Below are 25,219 nucleotides of genomic sequence, written 5' to 3'. Positions count from 1 at the left end.
GTGAAAACAATCCTAGACCTTCTTGATGTAGTCAACTTTGCCATCAAAATATTAATCTTAAGATATATTCTTGGTAGTTATCAACTCAAAAAAGTGATTATACGATGGAATTATCAGGGAGTTTTATCAAATAGATACACCTACTTGTCAAATAGTTTTATCAGGGAATTTTATCAAGGACATTCAACTCTTAGACTTACTTATCAAGTAGTCACAACTGAGCGTATGATACCGTGAATCACTTACACCACAGCATAATACAAATGAATTACCAGACACGGCAGTCACTTCAGCATTATTGTTGACTATAAAGCTTTTCTCTTTCATTGGAAACCCACAACCTACAATGCTTTTCTCGACCAAGGAAAATGTTGATGCTATCGAAACTTGGAAAGGGACTGAACACTTGAGCGCTTTTTACAAAAAGTAAATTCCAACTTTTACTCGGGCAATAATTTCGCACCAACGTTCAAGCGTCACGTTAAAAGGCGCCAATTTTAACTGTGAGAGAATTCTGGCTATCGTATGAATTCCTATTAAAAGGTGCGAATATGCTGTCTGAATGGCTAACAGATGCTGACATTGCTAACAAGAAATGCCATGTCAGCAGACATGCTTACATATATAATCAACATCTCATCTCTAAACACAAATATTATGGCTTCAAATCAAATTAAGAAGGGGGTATGTAAATTGGGCTACGGATTTTGTACAAAATCAGAGCATATTCACTAAATTTTCCCAAATTTTGCCCTTTCAGTCTGATTTTTTGTGAAGAACTCTCTCTCTCCCTCCCACGCGCGCACACACACTTGAAACCCCATTAATTAGCTCAGAAACAACATCATTCTACTTTTTTAGAGGGAACAATGTCGTTTGCGACTCCAAGTCATATTCAGATTGGAAACAACGTTATTTTTATTCCATGTGGGAAACGACTTTGTTTTGATAGTTTACGGAAGCAAAGTTTGCAAGAATGGCAGTCACCTTGCCATGACCGTTTGCTGACATGGCAATCACATTTTATCTTTTTGGTGGGGTAATTCATCCCTTACGTAAAAGTTGGTGTCTTTCCCTACGGCATTTGTAAGTTTTTAACAATGTTCATCTCAAGTATCATGCCACGTCGGATCACCGGCATTTGGCACAAACGTTCTTAAAAATTTATGATATTCATGTGATCAATTAAAAGTCATAATACTCAAGTGATTTAGAAAAAAGTTATAACATTTAAGTGATCATCGTACCAAAGTTAGAATCAAAATTATGCGGCAATTGAAAACTTATATTCTATTAATGATAAACCCGAACACTTGAAGAGGTAGAAAAAGAGGCCAGCGGAAGATCCATCTCACAGGCCTTTCACTACTTTCAGCAGAAGATCTATCTCACAAAAGCCCAGCGCATATTACACACATTGACCACAAAACTGAGAGCTAAAAATGCTATAGTTCATATCATTTGGAACGGACCAACTTTTTGTCCTTGAGCAACTCAACCACGCGTCGCATGTTGGGTCTGTTGATCGGCGAGGGAGAAGTGCAAGAGAGAGCTATGTTCAAGACCTTCTCAATCTCCTCATAGTCGCTCGAGGATGGGCTCAACCTCGGATCCATGAGCTGCGCGAGATCGCCGTGGCAGCACCCTGGCTTGCCGTCACAATTTCCTTCCCCTTCCGCCTCGGGAGTCGACAGTGCGATCTCGGTGACCCACTTCACGATGTCCTTGTTCTCGCCGAACCAAGGGTCGTTTGGCCTTTTCCCGGTGATCAACTCCAGGAGAAGAACGCCGAAGCTGTAGACGTCGCTCTTCTCGTTTACTTTCAAGGTGTATGCATACTCTGTGAACACCGAAAAAATAATAATCAACATAAATGCTCAGGAAAGAACCACCAATCAAATTACTCTGGCAAATCAAATGAGTATGAGAACATTATAGCTGTCTACACAATTCATAAAACAAGCTGCACTGCCCATATTAAATGTGTACCAAATTCCAAATCCATTTAAGAACTCCCTGTTCAAATGGGTAGACTTTAGTCAAAAAGATGAGTGGAGGCATGGGCTAAAAAGGCCAAAACACACAACTCACAAGCACTTCCTCATGGACCCCATACATCGCTGAAATTAACATTATCGTATTGAACCATGGGACCAACTAGTCTTTCTAGTTTAGTGCAAGTGAACACTAGCCACTGTAGATATCTTCTTAGGAACCAAAGGAGACCACATAATCAAACGGACAATAATGCAAGATAAGAGATTTGGGACTACGCACCTGGCGCAATATAGCCGCAGGACCCGGCCACCCTCGACATGAGGCCGTCCCCAGTCGACGCCGCCTCTTGCTGCAACGTCTTCGCCAAGCCGAAATCGGCGACCCGCGGGGTTAGGTCCTCGTCCAATAGGATGTTGTTGCTCTTCACATCCCGGTGCACGATAGCGGGCACGCAGTCGTGGTGCAGGTAGGCCAGTCCCTGGGCCGTGCCCACTGCTATCGCGAACCGCTGGCGCCAATCGAGGAACCCTCCGCTCTTGAGCCCGTGGAGCACATCGCCCAGGCTCCCATTCACCATGTACTCGTAGACTAAAAGCCTGCCCTCGTCGGCCGCGCACGTGAACAGCAACTTTACTATATTGCCGTGGCGGACGTTACCCAGGGTCTCCACCTCCGAATTGAACACGTACTCGGTGTCCGGGTTCAGGGTCCCGCCCCGGAGCCTCTTAACCGCCACCGTCTGGCCCGACTTGAGCCTAATCCGGTAGACCTGGCCTGATCCACCGGACCCAATCAAGTTCTCATCTGTCAACTGATCGATGATCTCATAGCTAAACCTGACCCGCTGGAACGTGGTTATCTTCCACAGCCGTTTCGATTTGCCTCCGCACCAATGCAACTTCGCCCTGAGGAACCACACGAGGGACGCGCAAAGGAGCACGGCGCATACGGCTAGAGCTATGAGCACGTAGAAGGTGGCGGGCCGGGCTCTCGTGCACTTCGGGAACGGCTTCAAATCCAAGCTGCACAGGTTCGGGTTGCCCACTAAGCCCGAAACAAAGAGCTCATGATCGAAGCCCGGCGGTATCTCGCCGTAGAGCCGATTGTGCGATATATTGAACTTGTTAAGCTTCAGTTTGGACAACTCTGCTGGAATCTCGCCGGAGAGCGAGTTCCCAGAGAGGTCCAAGTACGTCAGCACCGGCAAGTCGCCTAATTGAGCCGGTATGCTCCCAGTGAACCGGTTGTTCGACAGGTTCAAATCGGTCAAATCGGTCCATGGACTTACAGAACTCGGTATCTGGCCGGTGAACAAATTGCCTTGCATCTCGAGCTTCTGCAAATTGCCCAAATTGGTGATACACGTCGGGAGTCCGCCGCCAAATCGGTTGTTGCTCAAATCGATGACAGTGAGGTTCGAGAGCTGGCAAATCACCGCCGGAATATCGCCAGAGAAGTTGTTGCCGGCGATCAGAAGTGATGTCAGGCCCTTGGGACCCGAAATCGACCGCGAAATCACCCCTTCAAACTTATTGTAGCTCATGTCAAGGTGCCAGACTGCCTGGAGGCCCCAAAATCCGGCCGGCACTTCGCCGGAGAGTCCGTTGTTGCTGATTCGGACGTATTCGAGAGAATCGCAGCTTGCTAGCGAACTCGGCAAGCTTCCTGTGAAGCGATTGTTAAAGACGACGATGCTCTGGAGCTTGCCTCTGGAACAGAGATTCTCAGGCAACTCGCCGGTGAAAGAGTTGCCAGAGACGTCGAAATCTTCCAAGTCGGAATTCTTGCCCAAATCGGCTGGTAATCTCCCCGTGAAAGAGTTGTTGAAGAGCTTCAGCTGCTGCAAATTAGGGTTCGACGCCAGAACTTGGGGAATCTCGCCGGTGAAGAGGTTGTCATTTAGGTTCAGGGACGTGAACGGCATCGCCGCGATCTTCTCCGGCAGGACGCCGGTGACACTGTTCTGAGAGACGTCCAATCGAAGGAGAGAGCTCAAATTGGCGATCGCCTCCGGCAATTCGCCGGATAAGTTGTTGTCGTACAGTTCAATTTGCTCGGCGCTTCGCAACCCGGCAATGGCATCGGGAATTTTCCCTGACAGCGCATTGCTAGACACATCGAAGTTCTTCAGAGAAGTGAGCTTCTCGATCGAGCTCGGGATTTCTCCGACGAGATTCGATCTCGCAAGCCATAGATTCTCGAGCCTGGACAGGTTTCCGATCTCCGGAGGCAGAACGCCTGGCTTGTATGGGTTGTAACCTATTTCGAGCCGCGTCAACTCGCTGAGGTTGCCCAAGAAGGAAGGTATCGTGCCGTTGAGCAGGTCCGCGACCAGCATGAGGACACGCAGCGCCGGCAACCGGCCGAAGCTCGCCGGGATATCGCCGGAGAAGTTGTTGAACGAGAGGTCGAGGACCCGGAGGTCGGCGAACCCCGGCGAGAGGTCCGGCAGCCGGCCGACGAAGTTGTTGCCGGAGAGGTTGAGCGACTGGAGGTGCGAGCAGAGCGAGAACGACGGCGCCGCCGCGGGGGCGCCGCCGAAGTTGTTTCCGGCGAGGGAGAGGTTCCGGAGGGTCCGGATCCGGCAGAGGTCGGACGGGAACGCGCCGTAGAGGTTCAGGCCCGAGAGGTCGATCGCCACGACGGAGCGGTTCCGGGTCTCGGACTCGCAGGCGACGCCGGTCCAGTTGCAGGGGCTGCGGTCGGTGTTGGGGGCCCAGTCCCCGAGCTGGCCGTCCGGGTCGTCGAGCTGGGCGGTCTTGACCCGGAGCAAGATCTCGTAGTCGCCGTCGGCGGAGAGAGCCAGTGGCAAGAAGCAGCAGCAGAAGCAGAGCAAGAGCCTCAGAGCCGCCGCGAGCTCGCGGCACCGCTGATGGGTCGCCGCCATTACTGCTCGAGAAGCACGAACAGAAGGTCTAGAGCTCGTGCAAGGCGCGGTGACGGCGGCTTGAAGAGGAAGTGGAGTGTTCACGTGGAAAGATCTGCGCGCATTAGATAGGAGGTGGAGCTTTACTCTGTCCTAGGATAACGCGTGCAGATACAGAGAGAGAGAGAGAGAGAGAGAGTGAGAGAGAGAGAGAGAGGGAGAAGATTTTTGTTGCATAGTGAACAATAATGGGGGAGGCCATAATTGCAGGGATTTGTAGGAAATTGATGAGCGAAGGTGATCCTCGTTCTAACTTTTTGGTGGGAGAAAGTAATGAAGTGCTGCTGCTTGCAGATGAGGATTTCTTTTGAAGCCCTTCCTCCTTCGAGAACATCATCTCCGAAAACGACGTTGGGGGTCGAATTGACTAGTTTAACCAAGGTGAATATCACCAAGAATGCAAAATTATAATATTTATAATAAATTTATTCAAAATTAATTTTTTGATTATTAATTCAAATCGATATATTTATGATAAATTTATTCTAATTAATTTTTTGATCACTAAAAATCCTAAATCGATACATTTATGGTAAATTTACCCTCCGTTAGTTTTCGTTAATTTGGATTAATACTACAAAAAATAACAAGCCGGTATACCTATGACAAACGGATGATAAAATCCCAAACTGGTATGCCTATCAACTGTCATGTGAATTCCAAATCAATAATTTAACTGTAAAAGTTACATAACATTATTTTAAGTTCCGAAACATCTCTTGCCAAGAAAGTTAATTAATGGCACGGTTGTTAATAGTGCAGCAATTGAAAAGTATAGTCAAAATATAAAAAAAATTACGAGAGAATTTTGCGCGAATTTACATGTAACGAAAGTTTAAGATGTTTCTAAATAAAGAAGGCCAGAGTGCATGCATCACATATTTAAATTCAACAAAAAGTAAAAAGTGAAAGTCAATTGAGACGGGTCTAAAAAAATGCATTTAAATGGTCATGTGTAATGCACGTTGACATCATTATTGTTGTAATGAAAGATAATGTTAGGGTACACTTGTACTAAATTTGAAGGTTGAAAGCTAAGTGAAAAAAAAAATTTGAAAAAGCATTGCAACCCTCACGGGTTGGAAACTTGCGGTTAATATACATTATTCCTTGATTAGATTCATATGTCATGTTATTAAAGTCAAAGATTTACGAACTCGACTCGATTAGATATTTTAAACTCTTCATGCATGGCTCCTCTACAACTCCAAAAAATTTTCTACTAGTCGTTGACATTACGACTCTTGTTAGTATAAATCTACATCAAGGTAATAGCAAATTAAGATGAGTGTCACCCACCATCTTCCATCTAATATTGACCAATCCAATTTATACATGAAAAAGATAAGAAAAACATGATGTAGGTAGACATCTTTTACAGCCAAATTACGTATTTAGGGAAAAATTGTCCAAAAAGTCCTAAATTTATCGTATGGCGGTCAATTCAGTTATAAACCTTTCAATTGTGCCGATTTAGTTGTAAACATTTTGATAATTTGTCAATTTAATTCTAAACCTTTCAATTGTGCCAATTTAATTTTAAATATTTTGATGATTTATTAATTTAGTCCTAAACATTCTAACAATGTGTCAATGTAGTCATTTCAGCTAATTTTGGCCGGAAATCGTTGACTTGATAGTATCGGCCATCCTACGTGGTACAGCCGACACTGACATGGACAATTTTTTTAATTTTTTTAATTTTTTATATTTTCTCTTTTCTTTTTTATTTTTCCTTTATCCCTCTACCAACCCTCATTGATGGCCGACCTCAAGCAAGGGCCACCCTCGGGAAAGGGTTGCCCTCACCTGGGCTGGCGATGGTTGCCGTGGCTTGGGTGAGCATGGGCTGCCCTCACCATATCCAACGAGGACAACCCTCGCCCTCGCCAAGCCAGCAAGGGCAAGCCCCCGGTCCCTCAAAGGCGGCCAGCAACCTCCACCAGCCATCGACGAGGCCTAATGATGGCCAGCTCGATGGCTCGGCGGAGGGAAAAAACGAAAAAAAAAAAAAAAGAAGAGAAGAGAAGAGAAAAGGAAACAAGGAAAAAAAAATACAAAAATTATCCACGTCAGTGCCGGAAGTGCCACGTAAGACAGTTAGCGCTAACTAGATTGTCATGCTAGTGATTTCCAATCAAATTTGACTGGAAGGATTAAATTGGCAAATCGTTAAAAGGTTTATGATTAAATTAGCAAATCATCAAAATGTTTATGACTAAATTGGCACAATTGAAATATTTAGTAAATTGACAAGTTGTCAAAATGTTTAAAACTAAATTGGTACAATTAATAGATTATGACTAAATTGACCGTCGTACACTAGGTTTAGTTTTTTTCTAGACGATTTTCCCACCTATTTAGCATTGAGTAGCGCTATAGATATCAAAAACTAAGTCACAAAACTGATGTATTAACAAGTACTGCCGGAGATTACGAGTAGATATTTAAATAATAGAGTCCAATCAAATAACACAGAGAATTTTATAGTGTATATATTGATTTTGATAAATTATTATCAATTTACTAGCCTTGATTTTCTAATACAGGTCTTGTGAACAAATTCCCTTCGTTTAAACTTGTAATGTATAGTACGAAATAAATGATGCATTTTATTCCTTAAATAAGTGTGTAATAAGCATTTTGTGTTATTCGGTGATAAAATTCTTTTACTAATTGGAAGTGGAAATTGTTGGGGTGCCCGAGACGATGGATGATTCTGATTTGCTTCCGGAAGCAGCAACCTGTTGGCGCCCACCTTTTCGGGAGTTGATGATCTATTGACGCTTCCGAGGACAACTTGTTATCCGAAAATGACCCAAAAAAAAGGAAAGGACAGGTTCCTTCTCTAGAGGTAATGAGTATCTATGGAGAATTTCTTGAAGTTTGGCCACCAGATGTGGTGTGCATACTTCAGTAAATTTTGCTCTCTTGGCTAATAAACTGGACAGATTCAACGAAACCTTGCTGGCCAAATCCCAGCCCAAAGCGAAGAATAACTTCTTAACGATAGTCTTAACATGCACACATGAGGAAATTATAGTATTGGTGACGGTCGATTATGTTTTAGTCAATTTAAGCTCCACCATCTACAGAATAAGCATGACGCAAATCATTCTCTTTTTAATGATTAGAACTAGAAGTTCATTGCTTGATAATGTGAAAAGAATAATCCAAAACTGATGAAGCTTCACTTAACAGGAAAGTATGAAAGGACTAAGGAAGCTTCTGCTATCATTGTCTACAACTACAAGGAGGGGTCACTTTAATCCCTTCGATCCTTCGATCCGGAAAAAAGGATCAACGTGATTTGCTATTGTAACATATCAATCGTTGTTTTTTTTACTACCACCTTATCCTCTTTATTTGGTAAAAGAATTTGTGTTGAATGACATCATCGATCCTTACGGCAGATCAACTAATTCCCTCTTATTCAATCCTTTGGTTGGATTTTGGAAGGCGATGCTTTCATCAGCTTAACCATACATTAATCATGCATTTGGTGTCCAAAATTACTTCATTAATAAATATGACCCATAGATGTAGCTCAAATGCATAGTAATAATCATGTGAATATGCTATTTGCTCGAGTGAAGTTAGGAAAGATTTGAACTTTGGCGGAAAATTCTAATGTAAGATCGTTTATACCTATGGATATGAAAAATTGACCTTATATCAATGATCAAACATCATATCGTTAGCCTCCCATCTAAGGTTGTTGGCCTCAAGGCCAAGGACAACTGCATTAGATCTTCAGGCTAACAAACGGAAACAAGTGCCAACGCTAAGACCGGTGGCAATCCCCAGAGTAATAATGGTGAGCAATGACAACGATATATACATGATGACAGACACAAAGAGGGAGAGAGAGGTACTTAAAGTTAAGTTTAAGGTGTTTCAGGGAATATTATCTTATTTAAGGCTCTGTTTGTTTCGTGAACAATTTTCTGTTGGAAAACATTTTCTTCATTTTAAGGTGTTTGGATCGCTTAGGAAAATGAGTCAATAGAAAACCTTTTCACAGTCAACTGAAAATTTTATGCTTGGATTCAAGACAATGATTCTCTTTTTAAAAAATCAAAAATCATTTTGCAAAATACCATTAGAAATTAGTGCTTCAATACGGAAACCTTGACGCTCATGCCCACATCCTCCACGGTCGAGGCTGGGTCCACGAGGCCGAGCGTGGGACTCTAGTGCCCCTAGTTAGTTCTCGTCAGGCGTGCATTAGGCATGGTAGTCTCCCTGTCCCTCACACACTCAGTAACCATTGTAGATATCACATGTTTGTGCTCCTAAGGGTGGTCCCAAAAGAATGCGCAAGTGTGATGATTCAAATCCAATCCTCGAATGAGAAGGATAGACTTGCTTATGATTTGAACAACCCATTTAGTAATAGTGTACTTACTCATATTAATAGCATGCAAAACAAAACCCGAAAATCTCAAATGATATTTATATTTCAGGTAAGGAGTTGAAGTTGTGCTCATTCACGCCTCATCATGTGCCCTAGCTAGAATGAGTTCCAAAGGTAAAGCAAGGACCTAAGATTTAGAACCTAAGATTCAATATGTAAATGTCGTTACCAGTCATTAATACCATCATAAAAAAATTATATGTGTTGTTCAAAATTATTATATACCAGTAGAGCCAATTGACTTGATCAAACCAAAGGTGATTGCCATGGCTAGCCACCCCTTCCAAGCAGCACCCTAGATGCTGGTAGAGAAACATCTCAAAGAAATTTTGATGATCCCAAAACTATACTTTGTATAATGTTTTACATTGATGATTGCTGATGTTCCTGATAATGTTTACAGAACTGAAGTTATGAGATCATGAATTTGTTCTATTGGTCAAAATAGTACCAACGAATCTACAAAGATCAGCTACAAGACAATGTTTATTCTAAGCTAAGTAGATCAAGAATATTGTAAGCAACGAATCATTTAATATGATTGTTGGTTCATCATTGTAGCCGTCGTTGACTAGACATACACAAGCAGGAGAGAAGGAAGATCTAAGAACATGTCGTATAATAGTATGTCAAAGTTGCAGCAACAAGACAGTAGCAGAAGTTATTTCAGGTAGTCTACAAAGGTTCGAGACAGACTGTATGGGCAGTCTCATCCTTGGACAGTAGCTCCAACAAACTCCTAACGGCTATTTTGCTTCTTCGAGACATCTCCAATGGATTGTTTGAAGATGCCTATAAAATAGAAGATCTTTGAACACCAAGAAGTTAAGAGACTTGCAATACACAAAACCCATAAATCTATTACAAGATGTGTCCTAAGCAAAAAGCTCTTATATATCCATGATCCTTGCTACTTGTAATTGTGTTTAAGGATCAAGTGTACTAATTAATAACAGCACTCCTAATAGTGTGATCTATCTTCTGAAATGATTTATGTGTGCTGGTTGTAACTTGTTCCGCAAATTGCTACTGTATTCCAACCCAACTTGTGGCTGTTAGTGGTGAGAGTAGACGTAGGCTTGTGGATAAAGCTGAACCACCATATATCTTTGTGTGCTGTTGTTTCCCTCCGGTTCAATTACATAAGCACACAATCAGCTCACGATTTCTGAAACATCATCTTAACGTGATATTTACTTTGTACTTATTGTTTTCCGCAAAAAGTATAAAGATTTTGTTACAACCTATTCACCCCCTCTAGGTTGCATTATTTAGTCCCAACAGATGCCAACTTCACTACTGGCCTTTTTACCAACACCGTGCTCAGCCTGCTGAAGCCGACCAATGCCACGCTCACCGCCACTATCACCACCACCAGTCTCATTTTGTACTCCTTTATGAATGTACCGCTAGGAGCGGCACCCACGCCTCCACCACAAAGGCCAGTACTGATGCCGCCACCGTCTTCCATGGGCTTGCCAGCTTCTCCTTCCTCAAGTCCATCTCTTTGGCTCCTCGGGCTTCATTCCTGTTCTCTTGCTTCATTTGGGCCACCTTGATGTCATACTATGAATACATGGATATGAGTTCCCCGATAGCCATGTTGCAGGCCCCCGACGATCAACCTCGCCACTCCGATTATCACCATGGTCTTGACATCCTTACAAACGGTGCCGATGCCCATCATGAGCGACGCCATCGAGAGTAGGCCGTCATTCGCACCGAGGATAGCGGCACAGAGTCACTATGCTCGCTACGAGAAGTCGACGACCACAACAGCTTACTTGAGGGATTGTTTGGTTTGACCCTCTAGGTTGACTTTGAGAGCATAAGGGGGAGGCAATTGTTGGGGGTCTTGTGGTTGAGTTGATGGTAGTGTTTCCATGGATGGATGGAGAGAGAAGAGTTAATATGAGGAAGCTCTAAAAATGAAAGGAATAATAGAGAGGAAGATAAGAGGGCATGTGGAGGGCACACTCCTTGAGAGAAGCTATTTATAGAGGAGAAAATTCCAAATAAGGACTTCTTGAAGTGCCATTATTTTCTCAAATAAGGACCTGAAGTGGACCTTGTGTTAAATAAGGGCCTGAAGTAGCTATAACAATTTCAAATAAAGGCCTCACCCCACTGGTTCGCTAGCCGGCCAAATATTCCGGCTGGTCAACGACATTTTCGTGTAAAAACAATTTTAACATAAATTTTAGTTAAATTAAATTAAAAATTTAAAAAAAAATTATCAAAAAAAGAGAAAAACAAGGGGGAGGGCTAGCAGCTAAACCTCCCCTCCTGTGGCCGCCAACCCATCGCCGGTCGGGCGGCGGCGATGGCCAGTGACCGTTGTTGGCCAAAGGCGAGGGCCTAGTGGTGACCCCATCAGCCATCGCTGTCGCCCCATCGGCGATGGAGCGGTGGCCACATGCGGGGAGAGCTGGTTGCTCCCCTTATTATTTTTTTATTTTTTTTAACTTTAGTTTGTTTTTATGGAAAAAAAAAACAAAAGAAAGAAAAGAAAGAAAAAGGAAAAAAATAAAAAAAAAATAAAAAGATGAAAATGCCCTTGACTCCGATGAGGTTAGGCTCCTTTTTTAGATTGAGATGGTCACTTCATACTCTTATTAGACAAGGTTCACTTCAAACTTTTATTTGAGAAAATAGTGACACTTCAAGTCCTTATTTGACATAAGATCCATTTCAAGTCTTTATTTAAGAAAATGAGAGCAGTTTGGGCCTTATTTGGAATTTTTCCTTTATAGTGAAACATGTGCGTTATAGAATAATAGCCAAGAGCATGGTTTTGTATAGTTAGTAGGTTTATTTATTTGAGTAGAAAGTAGAAACCTTAGCTTGTGAAACACAAAGTCTATAGTTGGATCTCAAAACTCTTTTAATTTTTTTTATGGAATGCAACCCAATTTCAGTAGCTCAAATAAGTAAACAAATTAGTCAAGGGACGAGCTTTCCATGTATATAAGAATTATCTTGCTTCTTATGGGAAATTTGGGATAATGGAATCTCATGTGTCACATTCCACAATTTGCAAGATCTTCTAATTGGTGTCTCCATAGGTGTGCCGAATGTTCTTATAATGTTAATGAGATCTCATTACGCTTCCTTCAAAAATGGCAGGACAACATGTACTATTTTTTTGTTTCTACTAATGGAGTGTTCAGAAATCTTTGAGCACCCGATTAGTTCTCATCGGGCATGCAATCGGCATGGCAGTCTCCTTGTCTCGTACACACTCATTAACTATTGTAGATAACACATGTCTGTGCACTTGAAGGTAGTCCCAAAAGAATGCGCAAATGCGATGATTCAAATTAAAGCCTTGAGTGAGAAGAATAGACTTGCTTATGATTTGAACAACCCCTTGGGGTTTAGTAATAATGTACTTACTGATCTTTTTTTTTTTTTGATAATCGAGGTGTCCGCGCGACCGGCGAGCTAGGGCTCAAACCAGCGGTGATGCTCGACTAGTCCTTGAGGGGGGCTAGCGCAGCATCCCACCGCCACGACCCCCCACTTAAATCACCGATGGGCGTACTTACTGATCTTGATAGCATACAAAAACAAAACACTAAAATCTTGAATGATATTTATATTCCATGTAAGGAGTTGAATTTGTGCTCATTCATGCCTCATCATGTGCCCTAATTAGTATGAGTTCTTCCAGCAAAGCAAGCGAGAGGACTTAGCTAATTACGACCTAAGATACAATATGTAAAAGTTATTATTGGTCATTAATACCATCAAGGAAACATTATATGTGTTGTTCAATATTATTATAGACCAATTGAGGCAATCAGCTTGGTCAAACCAAACGTGATGCCCATGGCCAACCACCCTCCAAGTGGCACCCTAGTACTTTCCCCAGCACCACGCTCAGCTCGCCAAACGTAAGTAATGCCATGCTCACTGCCACTATCGCCACCACCAACCTCACCTTGTACTCCTTTATGAATGCAGCCGCCAGGAGTGGCAACAGCGCCCCCACTGCAAAGGTCAGTGCCGATGTCACCGCCGTTTGCCATGGGCTTGCTAGCTTCTCCTTCCTTGCGTCCATCTCTTTGGTTCTTAGGGCTTCATTCTTGGCCTCTCTCATCATCTAGGCCACCTCAATGTCGTATTGGTGACTATAAGGATACAAGCTCCCTTATGGCCATGCTGCAGGCCCCGACGATTAGCCCCGACACCCTGATTATGGCCATGGTCTTGATGTCCCTGTAGAGAGCGTGATGTAGAACAGTTAGCCTGTGATTATCTTGAAGAATGTGATCGCCGTAATCGCCGGAAATCTCGGCAGTTTTTCTGATTAGGCAGTTTTTTTTACTTTAGGAAATTTCGAATTATCAATATTTCGTTTGATTTTATTAGATAAGATTAGATTTTATTTTATTAGATAAGATTAGATTTGATTTTATAAGATTATATTTGATTTGCTTTGATGTTATTTTCATTAATTCGGATATCTTTAGGAGTCCTATCATTATAAAAGGACGTCCAGCTTTGTATTCATATTATGAAATTGAATTGAATTCCAGTCGAATCGTGGAAGAGTTTTCCAAGTTATCGCTTCTATCTGCGTCATTTGGTATCAGAGCAGGTTTCTCCTGTGACGATGGTGAATAACGTGAATGTCAATCTCCCCGCTGCTGAGGGCCATGAAAGCGAGCCTATTACGCGGACTGAGTTCAATCAGTTCGTGGATCAAACCGATCAGAGGTTTCAAGAGATTCTTGATGCCATCCAACGTTTGTCCACAAACCATGCGCCTGGCGTTCTTCCAGCTGAGCAAATTCTTGTCGTTCGTGATCCCGAAGATGCTATGGGGCGTGGAGGAATTCCCCGACATAGCCGTCAAGACTATGTCGAGGATACGGAAGACGAAGACAATGATTTCCGGGAGATGCATATTCGTGGTGGTCGCCGATACAGGGGATTCCAAGAGGAGCATGTTCGTGGGGATCGACGGCAGGGGGGCTATCGACGAGATCCTGAGCAGTACCAACTAAAGGTAGATCTCCCTACTTTCAATGGAAATTTGGATATTGAAGATTTCCTTGACTAGCTTTGGGAGGTCGAAAAATTCTTCAACGCTATGGATATTGACGAGGATCGCCAAGTGAAACTTGTGGCGTACAAATTGAAGGGTGGCGCTTCAGCTTGGTGGGAACAGACTCAATTGACGCGACGTCGACAAGGCAAGGCTCCTATTGGATCATGGGGTCAAATGAAACAAAAGTTGAAGAAGAGGTTCCTCCCAACGGACTATGAGCAACTGTTATTTCAGCAATTCCAGAATTGCCGACAATCGAATAGATCGGTCCAAGCTTATACGGAAGAGTTCCTTCGACTCTCCGCTCGCAATAACCTGGATGAGTCCGAGGCACAACAAACTGATAGGTACATTAATGGTTTGCGACTTAATATCCAGGATCAGGTTTCTTTGCATCGACTATTCTCTGTCGAAGACGTCCAGGATATGGCGCGAAAAATTGAGGTGCAATTGGAGAGGACTAGCCCTAGTACTCATGGTAGCAATTATTCGGGTCGTGGGTCATTCGGGAGAGGAAGACAGCCTGATGTTGCAAGTTCTTCTAGTCAACAAACACCTGATTCGAGCCGAGTTCCAGGGGGTACTACTGGGACGCCTAAGGAAGCAATCGCAGCAAGCAATCGCACTCCCAATCAGAATACCCAGAATCCATATGCCAAGCCCCAACCGATCAGGTGCTACAAGTGTAACGAGTTGGGCCATCGTTCCAGCGATTGTCCTCGTCGTAGAATGGCCAATATCGTTGAACATGACGAAGATGTGTATAAGGAAGATTGGGAAAATGAAGAAGAAGTGGGAGTGGAAGATGAAGTGGGCGAGCAAGTTAATTGTGTAGTGCGTCGTCTATTGCTTACTCCACGGGTAGAAGATACCCAGCGGAATCAGCTTTTCCGCGCTCGCTGTACTGTCAACGACAAAGTATACGATATCATTATTGACAGCGGAAGTTGCGAGAACATAGTGTCAAAGGCCTTGGTGGATCACTTGCAACTAAAGACGGAGCCGCATCCCGCGCCCTACACGATCGGGTGGATACGCAAGGGAGCAGAACTTAAGGTAAACCAATTATGCCGTTTACCTATTTCGATCGGGAAATCATATCAAGATACTATTGTCTGTGATGTTGTGGAGATGGATGCGTGTCATGTTTTACTGGGTCGGCCATGGCAATATGATGTTGATGCTACACACCGAGTTAGGGAGAATACGTATTCTTTTGTATGGAAAAGGACTAAAATTACTTTAAGACCAAAGAGTAATTCCCCTCAGATTGTGAAAAAGCAGAATGCAGGGGTTATGATGAACATCCGAAATCGTGAAGGGATGTATATGATTGTGGACAAGGGCGACCAGCAAGTTGTGGTTCGTGTTCCCGACATTCTTAAGCCCTTATTAAAGGTATTCAGTGATGTTATGCCTGAGGATTTACCTGACGGATTACCTCATTTGAGGGATATCCAGCATAAGATTGATTTTCTTCCAGGAGCTAGTCTTCCTAATTTGCCGTATTATCGGATGAATCCGAAGGAGAATCAGATTCTACAGGAGCAGGTGGGAGATCTCCTTCGAAAGGGCTTCTTGCGTGAAAGCAAAAGTCCATGTGCAGTTCTTGCGCTTCTCACGCTAAAGAAAGACAGCACCATGCGTATGTGTGTAGACAGTCATGCCATTAACCGGATTACTGTCAAGTATAGGTTTCCGATTCCATGACTTGATGATATGCTAGACAGACTTGCTGGATCACGGATTTTTACGAAGATCGACCTTCGAAGCGGATACCACCAAGTTCGCATCCGCCCTGGCGACGAATGGAAAACGGCCTTCAAGACAAGTGCGGGTTTGTACGAATGGCTTGTCATGCCGTTTGGACTCACTAACGCGCCTAGTACTTTTATGTGTTTGATGACTCAGGTTCTCAAACCTTTTATTGGCAAGTTTGTTGTAGTTTTCTTTGATGATATTCTCATCTATAGTCCGGATGATCGACAGCACATGGAGCACTTGAGAGATGTCCTGCTAACCTTGCAGAAAAATCAATTATTTATTAATTTGAAGAAGTGTAGCTTCATGACCGAGCGACTCCTTTTCTTGGGTTTTGTTGTTGGAGCAGATGGTCTTCACGTTGATGCAGAAAAGGTAGCTGTGATCCGTGATTGGCCAGTTCCACAGAATGTTGGCGAGGCTCGAAGTTTCCATGGCCTTCCGACGTTCTATAGACGTTTTATTCGAGATTTCAGTACAATTGTAGCCCCGATCACTAATTGTTTAAAGAAAGGAAAATTCCATTGGGGTGATGAAGCTTCGGCCAGCTTCAAGCTTATCAAAGAAAAGCTCTCAACGGCACCAGTATTGATGCTCCCTGATTTTGAGAAAGTGTTCGAGTTGGATTGCGATGCTTCGGGTATTGGAATCGGCGCTGTTCTTTTCCAAGAAGGTAAGCCTATTGCTTTTTTTAGTGAGAAACTTAATGAAGCTCATCGGCGCTGGTCTACGTATGAGCAAGAGTATTATGCTGTAGTGCGCGCTATAAAGCACTGGCAGTCCTATCTTTATCAGCAGGAATTTGTTCTTAACACCGATCATCAGGCTCTTAAATATATCAAGAGTCAGAAGCACTTAAATCGAATGCATGCACGATGGGTTTCTTTTCTAGAGCAATTTAATTTTGTGCTTCGTCACAAAGCAGGCCATTTAAATAAAGTGGCAGATGCGCCGAGTCGACGTGCTGCGACACTCGTGACCATGCGCACTGATGTTGTCGGTTTTGATCACCTATGTTCTCTTTATCCTGAGGATGATGATTTTGGTGAGATATGGGAGAAGTGTTCTGAAACAGGTTGTCATGGCGATATGATAATTCAAGAAAAATTCTTGTTCTTTGGCAATAGATTATGCATTCCTCGTGGTTCCTTGCGCGAACAACTCATTCGAGAGCTTCATGGTGGTACTCTCGGCGGACATTTGGGGCGAGATAAAACTGTAGCCTTGGTGGATGAGCGGTACTATTGGCCTCAACTGAAGCGAGACGTGGGGCGATTTGTCAATAAATGCTACATTTGTCAGACCGCTAAGGGCCACTCTCAGAACACTGGTCTTTATACCCCCTTGCCTATTCCTTCGGGTCCTTGGGTAGACATATCGATGGACTTCGTGTTGGGACTTCCTCGCACCCAACGGAGTTTAGATTCTGTTTTCGTGGTGGTTGACCGGTTTTCGAAGATGGCGCACTTCATTCCTTGTAAGAAAACTTCGGATGCTTCGCATGTGGCAAGTTTATTCTTTCGTGAAGTAGTCCGTCTCCATGGTGTGCCGAAGACAATCACTTCCGATCGTGACACGAAATTTCTGAGCCATTTTTGGCGTACTTTATGGCGTTTATTTGGGACTGATTTATAGTATAGTAGTTCTTTTCATCCCCAAACGGATGGTCAGACGGAAGTTGTGAATCGTACTATGGCGGATATCATTCGCTGCCTCTGCAGTGATATGCCTAAGCAGTGGGACTGGTATCTTGCTCCTGCTGAGTTCGCCTTCAACAACTCGGTTAACCGCTCTACCGGTACATCTCCCTTTCAGGTCGTTTATGGGCGTACACCACATCATACTCTGGATTTGGTTCCCTTGCCCAAGATTCTTGGCTATAGTGTCGTAGCGGAGAATTTGGCAACCAGAATTAATGAAGTCCAAGCTGCTGTTGCTAGTCAATTGGCTGCTTCTAATTCAAAGTATAAGGAGGATGCTGACAAACGGTGACGTTCGAAAATTTTTGAGGTACGCGATGAGGTAATGGTTTTCCTGAGAAAGGAGCGTTTTCCTGTAGGTACCTATAATAAACTGAAGCACAAGAAGATTGGTCCTTGCCGCATCCTGAAGAAGATCAACGACAATGCCTATGTAGTTGACATTCCTGATGATCTCAACATTTCCCCTACATTTAATGTGGCAGACTTATTTGAGTATCATGCTCCCGATACACCATTCTATCCTAATCATAACTCGATGGCGAGTTTTCTCGAAGAGGGAGGGAATGACGTAGAACAGTTAGCCTGTGATTATCTTGAAGAATGTGATCGTCGTGATCGCCGTAATCGCCGGAAATCTCGGCAGTTTTTCTGATTAGGCAGTTTTTTTTACTTTAGGCAATTTCGAATTATCAATATTTCGTTTGATTTTATTAGATAAGATTAGATTTTATTTTATTAGATAAGATTAGATTTGATTTTATAAGATTATATTTGATTTGCTTTGATGTTATTTTCATTAATTCGGAAATCTTTAGGAGTCCTATCATTATAAAAGGACGTCCAGCTTTGTATTCATATTATGAAATTGAATTGAATTCCAGTCGAATCGTGGAAGAGTTTTTCAAGTTATCACTTCTATCTGCGTCAGAGCGCTGACACCCGTCATGAGCGACACTGCCAAGAGCAGGTTGTCATTCGCACCCAACACAGTTGCACGAAGCTAGTCGACGACCTCAGCCTCTTACTTGAGGAATTATTTGGTTTGACCCTCGACGTGTTCCCTGCCACTGTGCCTAGGTGCTTTGCTTCTGCGCCTAAGTATCAGGCATCCAAGCCTAGGTCCATCAAGATTGAGCCCAAGTCCATAAAGGCTAGCCTCGGTACCTGGTGGCTATGGTTCGGACCTTAGTGCCCATGCTTAGGACTTTAGTGCATATGCTCAGGTCCATAGCGGCCATGCCTAGGTACCCAATTCTCACGCCCTAGTCGATGGCGCTTGGGCTTGAGTCATAGGCTACACTTGAGATCCTGATGTCATGCATAGGTTCCAGACGACCATGCCCAGGTACCCGCTCCTATGCCCAAGTCATCGACCCTTGGGGCCCACATCCATCGAGGTCGGGCCCCCTTCCTCGACAGTAGTGCTTGAGTACCTGAACCCAATTCTTAGAGGCTGGGCCAAAGACTCTAGCGCCCTTGCCTGAATCTTTGGCTGCATGCTTGGGACCCTTGTGCCCATGCCCAGAACCCTGGTGCCCATGCCCGAATCCTCGGTGGGCATGCCCATTCTCAAGGCCTTGATGGTGATGCTCAGGTATCCGACTCCCACGCCCAAGTCAGGGCCCGGGTCTCTCGAGGTTGGGTTTGAGACCTCGATGCCCAGACCTATGACTGGGTATCCAATTCTCGCACCTAAGTCACTGGCGTTCGGCCCTAGTTCCTCCGCGGCTAAGCTCAGCTTCACAAAATCTAAACCCAAGTCTCTTAAGACCAAGTCCAAGACCTTGGTGCCTGTGCCCAAGTACTCGACTACTATGCTCAAGTCACCATCGCTCAGGCCTGGGTCCTCGACACTTGTACTCGGGTTCCTAGTAGCTAGGCCCGAGAAACCCCGACTCTTACGGGTAGGACCTCGGTGGTTAGGTATCCCTTATATCACACAAATACTACATGTCTCTTTAAAAAATATCAAGTAGTTTGCGAAACAAACGGAGTGGACGATAGATGGAGGTCATGAATGATTGCTATCTCATGGTGTAGTTGGCTTGGACAAGTGATAGGCATGATCTGTCACCGGATTTATTTGAATGGAAGCCCTATTGTACCAAAAAGTTGTGGCGAGAAGATGTAGGAACAAAATGTTTTTCTAAAATGTTGAAGGTGTATGGAAGTTTGACATAACACGGCGCAAAACTTTGAAGATAAGTAAGAGTCATATCCCCATGAGTTTCTAGACTGTTATCCAAAATTAAAAAAATCGTTTCTGTAAATTCTTTTAAAAGGTTCCTGTAGTTTTTAAAAAGGTCACAGTCAGTTCTTGAGCAAATCTAGTGACGGTTTTGCTGACTTGGACTTTAATAAAATTAAAATTCGCTAGAGAAAAAGCATGAGTTATGAGCTACTCGCGTTTGTATCCTTTGATCTTGAGGCAATGATACAACAGAGTGGTCAGACCTGAAAAATGGCCACGGGCATTGTGGCGTCCAATTTCTCCGGTGAGAGAATGACTATAATGTGATAGTTGCCATTGCCTAACGAGCCTCGAGCAACAATGCCCTTCACATGATAGTCACCTTTGCTGCTGCCAATGCCACAACGTGATGATTGTCATGGTGTCACAAGCCTCATGCAACAGCAACCCCCATATGGTAGTCGCCTTGCTATTGCCATATTCCTACCTCTCTTTCTCTCTTTGCGAGCACGAAATGACCTCTCTTTCTATTATATTTATGATTTTCCGTATCGTGAAACCTATCAAAATGGATTATAGACTCATTTCTTAACCCATATTTTATGAGCTGGATTGTTATATGGCTTAGTTATATTCAGTGAATGGGTTACAAATAAATTTATAATGGTAAGGTCTAAAATAATATAAATATTAAATGGGTTCACAACTTACTTAGACCCGACTCATCTCTATGATTCTCTCTTCACTCTCTTTCGCTTTCACTCGATCTTATGCTCGCTCACTCTATATTCTCAATTTGGTTTGGGTATGAATTTTCCTAAATTGCGTTAAATATAGAAGTAACTTATTAATATGGATCAGGTCGGGTATGGATTAGATACGTGTTGGGTCGGGTATAAGTCACCGTACTTATAATGCATGAAAATGAGTCAAAATGGATTAAATAGTCAATTTGGATCGGACCATTTTTGATCCGATCTACCTGTTTGACTGGTCTGCGCGTCATTAATATTATACCTACGTGGTGCCATATAAAAAATATGAGTAAATCACAAAAAGGGCACGGGTGTATTTCAACTGCTCATATCAACATTTCGACCGATCAAGCTTATCAAAAGGATTGACGGTGACCCTTTCCAAAACGTGTAGGGATTGAGAGGGAAAAATTGTGAACTTTCTTTAATTTTTTTTCTTTGCCATGCGACACTCTTAACAAGACACGTTTCTGAAGATACTCACAAACTGTTTAGCCTAAATAAGATCAAACACATGGCCTTGCAATGTCTCGGCCAGGGAACGAACAGTTAGACGAAAACCTCGTGAAGTGTGTCGTAGTAATGGCGGAATCCCAGCGTCGCCAACGAATGACCAGTTCCCACTTGGCTTGTGATCAGAAAGCACGACAGGCTTTGACGATCGAAAGCTTCAATGGGGTTGGAGTTACGATACACAGAACTCAAGGAGATGAAGAAAAAGAACATGGAAATCAATACCATAGCGGGAGGCGAGGAAGCTGCTGCGCAACGAAACGGGGCGCAATGCGTGACTGCGGAGGCGTGGAGATGAAGTTGCTGGTTTTGAGTAAGAAACTGTCGAAGATTGTGCTCCCCGAGAGACCCTAATTTACTCCACTTAACTTAAAAATTCGATTAAAAGTAATCTTTCATGTATTATTGCCACGCTGTAATACCATCCCCAAGAGAAAAAAACAAAAAAGTGCACCAAAGTCAAATTAATTAATTGTAGCTTTATTCATTGTCTAGTAAGTATAAGTTGGCTTAATTTTGAATCAATTTGAATTTTGAACATGCTAGGGATATGAGTTTTCATAAAACGTAAACGAGTACTTAAACAGGGAGATCGACATAGTCCCTTCAACGTATAAAGAAGAGGACGGTATTAAGTGAAATAATCATTTTTCAAATTGGGTCGGCCTTAGTAGTAGCGTGTTTTGGCTTCTCCACTTGGAGATTCCGACTTATCATATAGTTTTTATTAACAAGTATCTTGGGAGGACTCGTTAAACATTCAAATAAATAAAATTTGTCATTTTCAAAGTACAGTCTTCTCCGTGTTATGCGCAATTAGGCATTTCAAATGAAAATATTTTGTTATTAGACATGAGTTAAGAAGACCCTTATTATTTCTTAAAATCTTTAAAATGGGGAAAATAGGATTTATATTCTATATCAATTCTCACATAGGCTTGTGTGATAATTCGAAAAGCCTTTGGGGATGTGCTAGCTGCCATATTTTTTACTAAACTTATTTTGTTTTTGTCAATATGATCGAGATTCTTTCAATTCGAGGGTCAATTTGACCACTCTAAAAACCTGCCGTATCATCTTTTGAGAATCCAATGATCCTTTTTTTTTTTTGCTAGAAGAATCCAATGATCCTTAAAACTATTATTCAAACATCTGTCATGAGAAATTGAGGATAACCTGAATATCGACATCCTTATAAAAGAAATTACCTTTCTATCATGGCAGCTATTGAACTTTCCATTTAGTCTGAAAAAGTATCCCACTGTGTTATAGACCAAATTATTATGACAATGTGTTTCTCTCTCACCCAAGTTGGAGTTGCTCGACCTGGCATCATAGGCAAATATGCGATCCGTAATGACACTTTCTACTATTGTTCCGAAAGGACACTGAATTTGGATGGAGTGATCTTGAAAAGGATAGACGATTCAATAGATCATTAGGGAAAGAAAAAGAAGAGAACGGCGGATCAAATTATCGGTTGTATTTGGTAGGGATAATTAACGGCAGAGAATCAGTTTTGCCAATCAAATCATCCTACTTTTGGAGGGATTTAGAATTCAGCAGATAATCCGGAGGGAAACTCCAATTTTTCTCTCACCTCCACCGCAACAAACCGAAGTTTATTTGTAAATCCCCTCTTAATCACTCCAAACAAAACATAACATTAATCATGGGGTTCTTGGGCAATACTTTGGCCAAACTACAATGGCAGAAGTAGGGGTGAGCACGGGTTTCTAGTTTCAAAGGAAATGTCCGATTCGGTTCCCAATTTGGACCGGTAGTTTAGAACATATTTTAAAGAACCAAACCCCAAGTTTATTTTCTCATTTATCGTATCGCAGCCTATCTTGTCTTATTTCTCACTCTTGCTCTCTACTCTATAGTCTCCTCTCCCTCTCCACTCTACGCTTGAGTTTATCAACTTAGATATGAGCTCCTAAAACTGCTGAATATTTTGTTTGGACTGCTGAAGTTTTGGTTCAGAAAATTCCTTGCATTCCACATGTTTGATGAAATGCTCTTTGGTAGAACTATTTCATTCAAGCGTTCTTTTGTGTGTCAAACTTCTGAACAGTTGTTCACTTTTTGTTAATACTTTGCTCCTTCAGAAATGAAATAGAAAAAAAGAAGTTTTAGGCCAGTTCCAGGTTAACAAGGTCAGTTCTAAGTTTCACAAACTTGGAACCGACCATGAAACCAATCATCTATAGGAAAAAGCATATGATCTAACGTGATTTAAGGCAATCTAAAAGTAGAATTCACAATCTTTTCGGACTTCAAACTTATGAAGGAATTTATATTATATTATTGAAGAGGTGACATGAAGGCTTTCGTGATATGAAAAATAATATGGCTATGTCCTCTCATTGGTAAATCTCAAAAAGAAAGCGGTCCCATCTAGCTAGGTCATGGCTCGTGTCATGCCAACTTTTGCACTGGTGGCGACATATGCAATGTCCCTCTGTCTTCATGATCAAGACATTGAAAAATACAGATGTCATTGACTCCATAATATTCAGTCAATTTCTATTTTTCAGGTGATGGCAGCTCGGAAGCATGCAGACAATGCTCGTTGGGCCAACACATCATGAACCCTATTTCATTTGCTTTTGGAAATCAAAGATGCCCTTCTCATTCACACAATTCAGTCAAGAACACGAGCCATTGTTGAACGACAAAAAGGTATATCATAGCAAATTAAAGCAGATATTTAAAAATGTTCACTCGTTCACTTTTCCAAACCACTCGTCTTGTAAAAGAGATGTATCCCCAGCTGATTCTGGTCCAAGTGGGTCATGTCAGTGTGGACTCTCTTAGTCTATGTCTGCTGAGTCCAAATCACTCTACAGGTGTAGCAGCACCACCTCACAGAGCCCATGGCCATTTTTTGGGTGTGCCTCTTTTGGAATTATCCCAATTTTTCCACTTAGTAATTCCTTCATGTTTCTTCCTACTAATAGCAATAATTGAAGCTTTACCATTCCAAAGATTACCTCTTGCACATAAATGGACAATTGAAAAATCGAATGGAGGACAAATTGAGGAAGTTAAGCTTGTGGTGGTTGCTTCGAATCTATATATGCTATCTTAGGATAATGTGTGTAGAGAGAGAGACACGGAGAGAGAGAGAGAGAATTTTGTTCTATTGTGAACAATAATTGGAGGTCAAAATTGCGGGGCTTTCTGGGAAATTGTATGAACGTGATGCTTCTTTAACTTTTGGGGGGAGAAATGAGAAAGCGACAAAGTGCTGACAAATGGGGCTTTTTTAAAGCCCAACTTGCTTAAAGAATATCGTCTGTGAAAACAACGTTCGTTGTCGAATTAATTAGTTTAATAGATTTTTGTCTAAAATATATAAAAATTGACTGAGTAGATCCCCGTATATTTTTTAATCAAGTCTTTTTTTTGAAAAAATATGAAAGTTACTTTCCAAAAGCATATGCATTCTCGACTTCTAGACATTTATGTCGTGGTTCAGCTTGATTACAGGAAAAGTTGTGATTTAAGTTGGAGGAAACGAAGTTCAAGAGTAATATATCATTGAAAGGAAGTGTCTGGCTGTGCCAAAATTGGAACCGACTAAGTCACTAGCAATATCCTTGATCTTGGCGAAAATTATCATTATGTAATTGTGAGTACTCAAACTAGATTTTCAGTCTACCAAGTTGGACCACCTATCATTGCTCGGTATTGAATTGATAGTTTAAGAATTCGACACTATAGGTGAGATGAATCACAAAAGGATAACACTTTATAAATCACATACATGCAAACTTTTCTACTAAATCTAGGTAAAAGTTACAAAACACATTATAAGTCCTGGAACATCTCTTGCCAAGAAAGTTAATAAATGGCACAATTGTTGACAATTAAGCAAAATTCAAAAGTATCGT

At 42.4% G+C, this 25,219-nt stretch overlaps 2 protein-coding genes and 1 pseudogene across 2 annotated transcripts; 1 reads left to right on the top strand and 2 right to left on the bottom strand.

Annotated features, from left to right (window-relative positions):
- Window positions 1-1,264: 1,264 nt before the first annotated feature.
- On the bottom strand, window positions 1,265-5,086 carry LOC115685202 (LRR receptor-like serine/threonine-protein kinase HSL2). Its single transcript, XM_030610225.2, has 2 exons — window positions 2,278-5,086; window positions 1,265-1,840 (listed from the first exon to the last, which is right to left on the bottom strand). Exons 1-2 carry the CDS (start codon window positions 4,883-4,885, stop codon window positions 1,458-1,460), a joined length of 2,991 nt encoding a protein of 996 aa, XP_030466085.1. The 5' UTR covers window positions 4,886-5,086; the 3' UTR covers window positions 1,265-1,457.
- Window positions 5,087-9,558: 4,472 nt separating this feature from the next.
- On the bottom strand, window positions 9,559-11,226 carry LOC115685199 (vacuolar iron transporter homolog 2-like; annotated as a pseudogene).
- Window positions 11,227-16,389: 5,163 nt separating this feature from the next.
- On the top strand, window positions 16,390-17,380 carry LOC130137418 (uncharacterized mitochondrial protein AtMg00860-like). The gene is made up of 2 exons (XM_056308678.1): window positions 16,390-16,831; window positions 17,286-17,380. The coding sequence occupies exons 1-2, from the start codon at window positions 16,390-16,392 to the stop codon at window positions 17,378-17,380; spliced, it is 537 nt and encodes a 178-aa protein (XP_056164653.1).
- The last annotated feature ends 7,839 nt before the right edge of the window (window positions 17,381-25,219 follow it).

Source organism: Syzygium oleosum, unplaced genomic scaffold, assembly GCF_021117445.2.
Source record: "Syzygium oleosum isolate NSW1041296 unplaced genomic scaffold, Sole_v2.1 Sole_v2.01, whole genome shotgun sequence".
In the NCBI taxonomy this organism is placed as follows: domain Eukaryota; kingdom Viridiplantae; phylum Streptophyta; class Magnoliopsida; order Myrtales; family Myrtaceae; genus Syzygium; species Syzygium oleosum.
This window is presented reverse-complemented; position numbering and strand designations above follow the sequence as displayed.

Coding starts and splice junctions, on each gene's coding strand:
- LOC115685202 (XM_030610225.2), bottom strand. CDS start 4,885: ATGGCGGCGACCCATCAGCGGTGCCGCGAGCTCGCGGCGGCTCTGAGG. Junction 1,841..2,277: donor CTGCGGCTATATTGCGCCAG/GTGCGTAGTCCC, acceptor CGGTGTTCACAG/AGTATGCATACACCTTGAAA.
- LOC130137418 (XM_056308678.1), top strand. CDS start 16,390: ATGGAGCACTTGAGAGATGTCCTGCTAACCTTGCAGAAAAATCAATTA. Junction 16,832..17,285: donor CGCTGTTCTTTTCCAAGAAG/GTAAGCCTATTG, acceptor CTTTGGCAATAG/ATTATGCATTCCTCGTGGTT.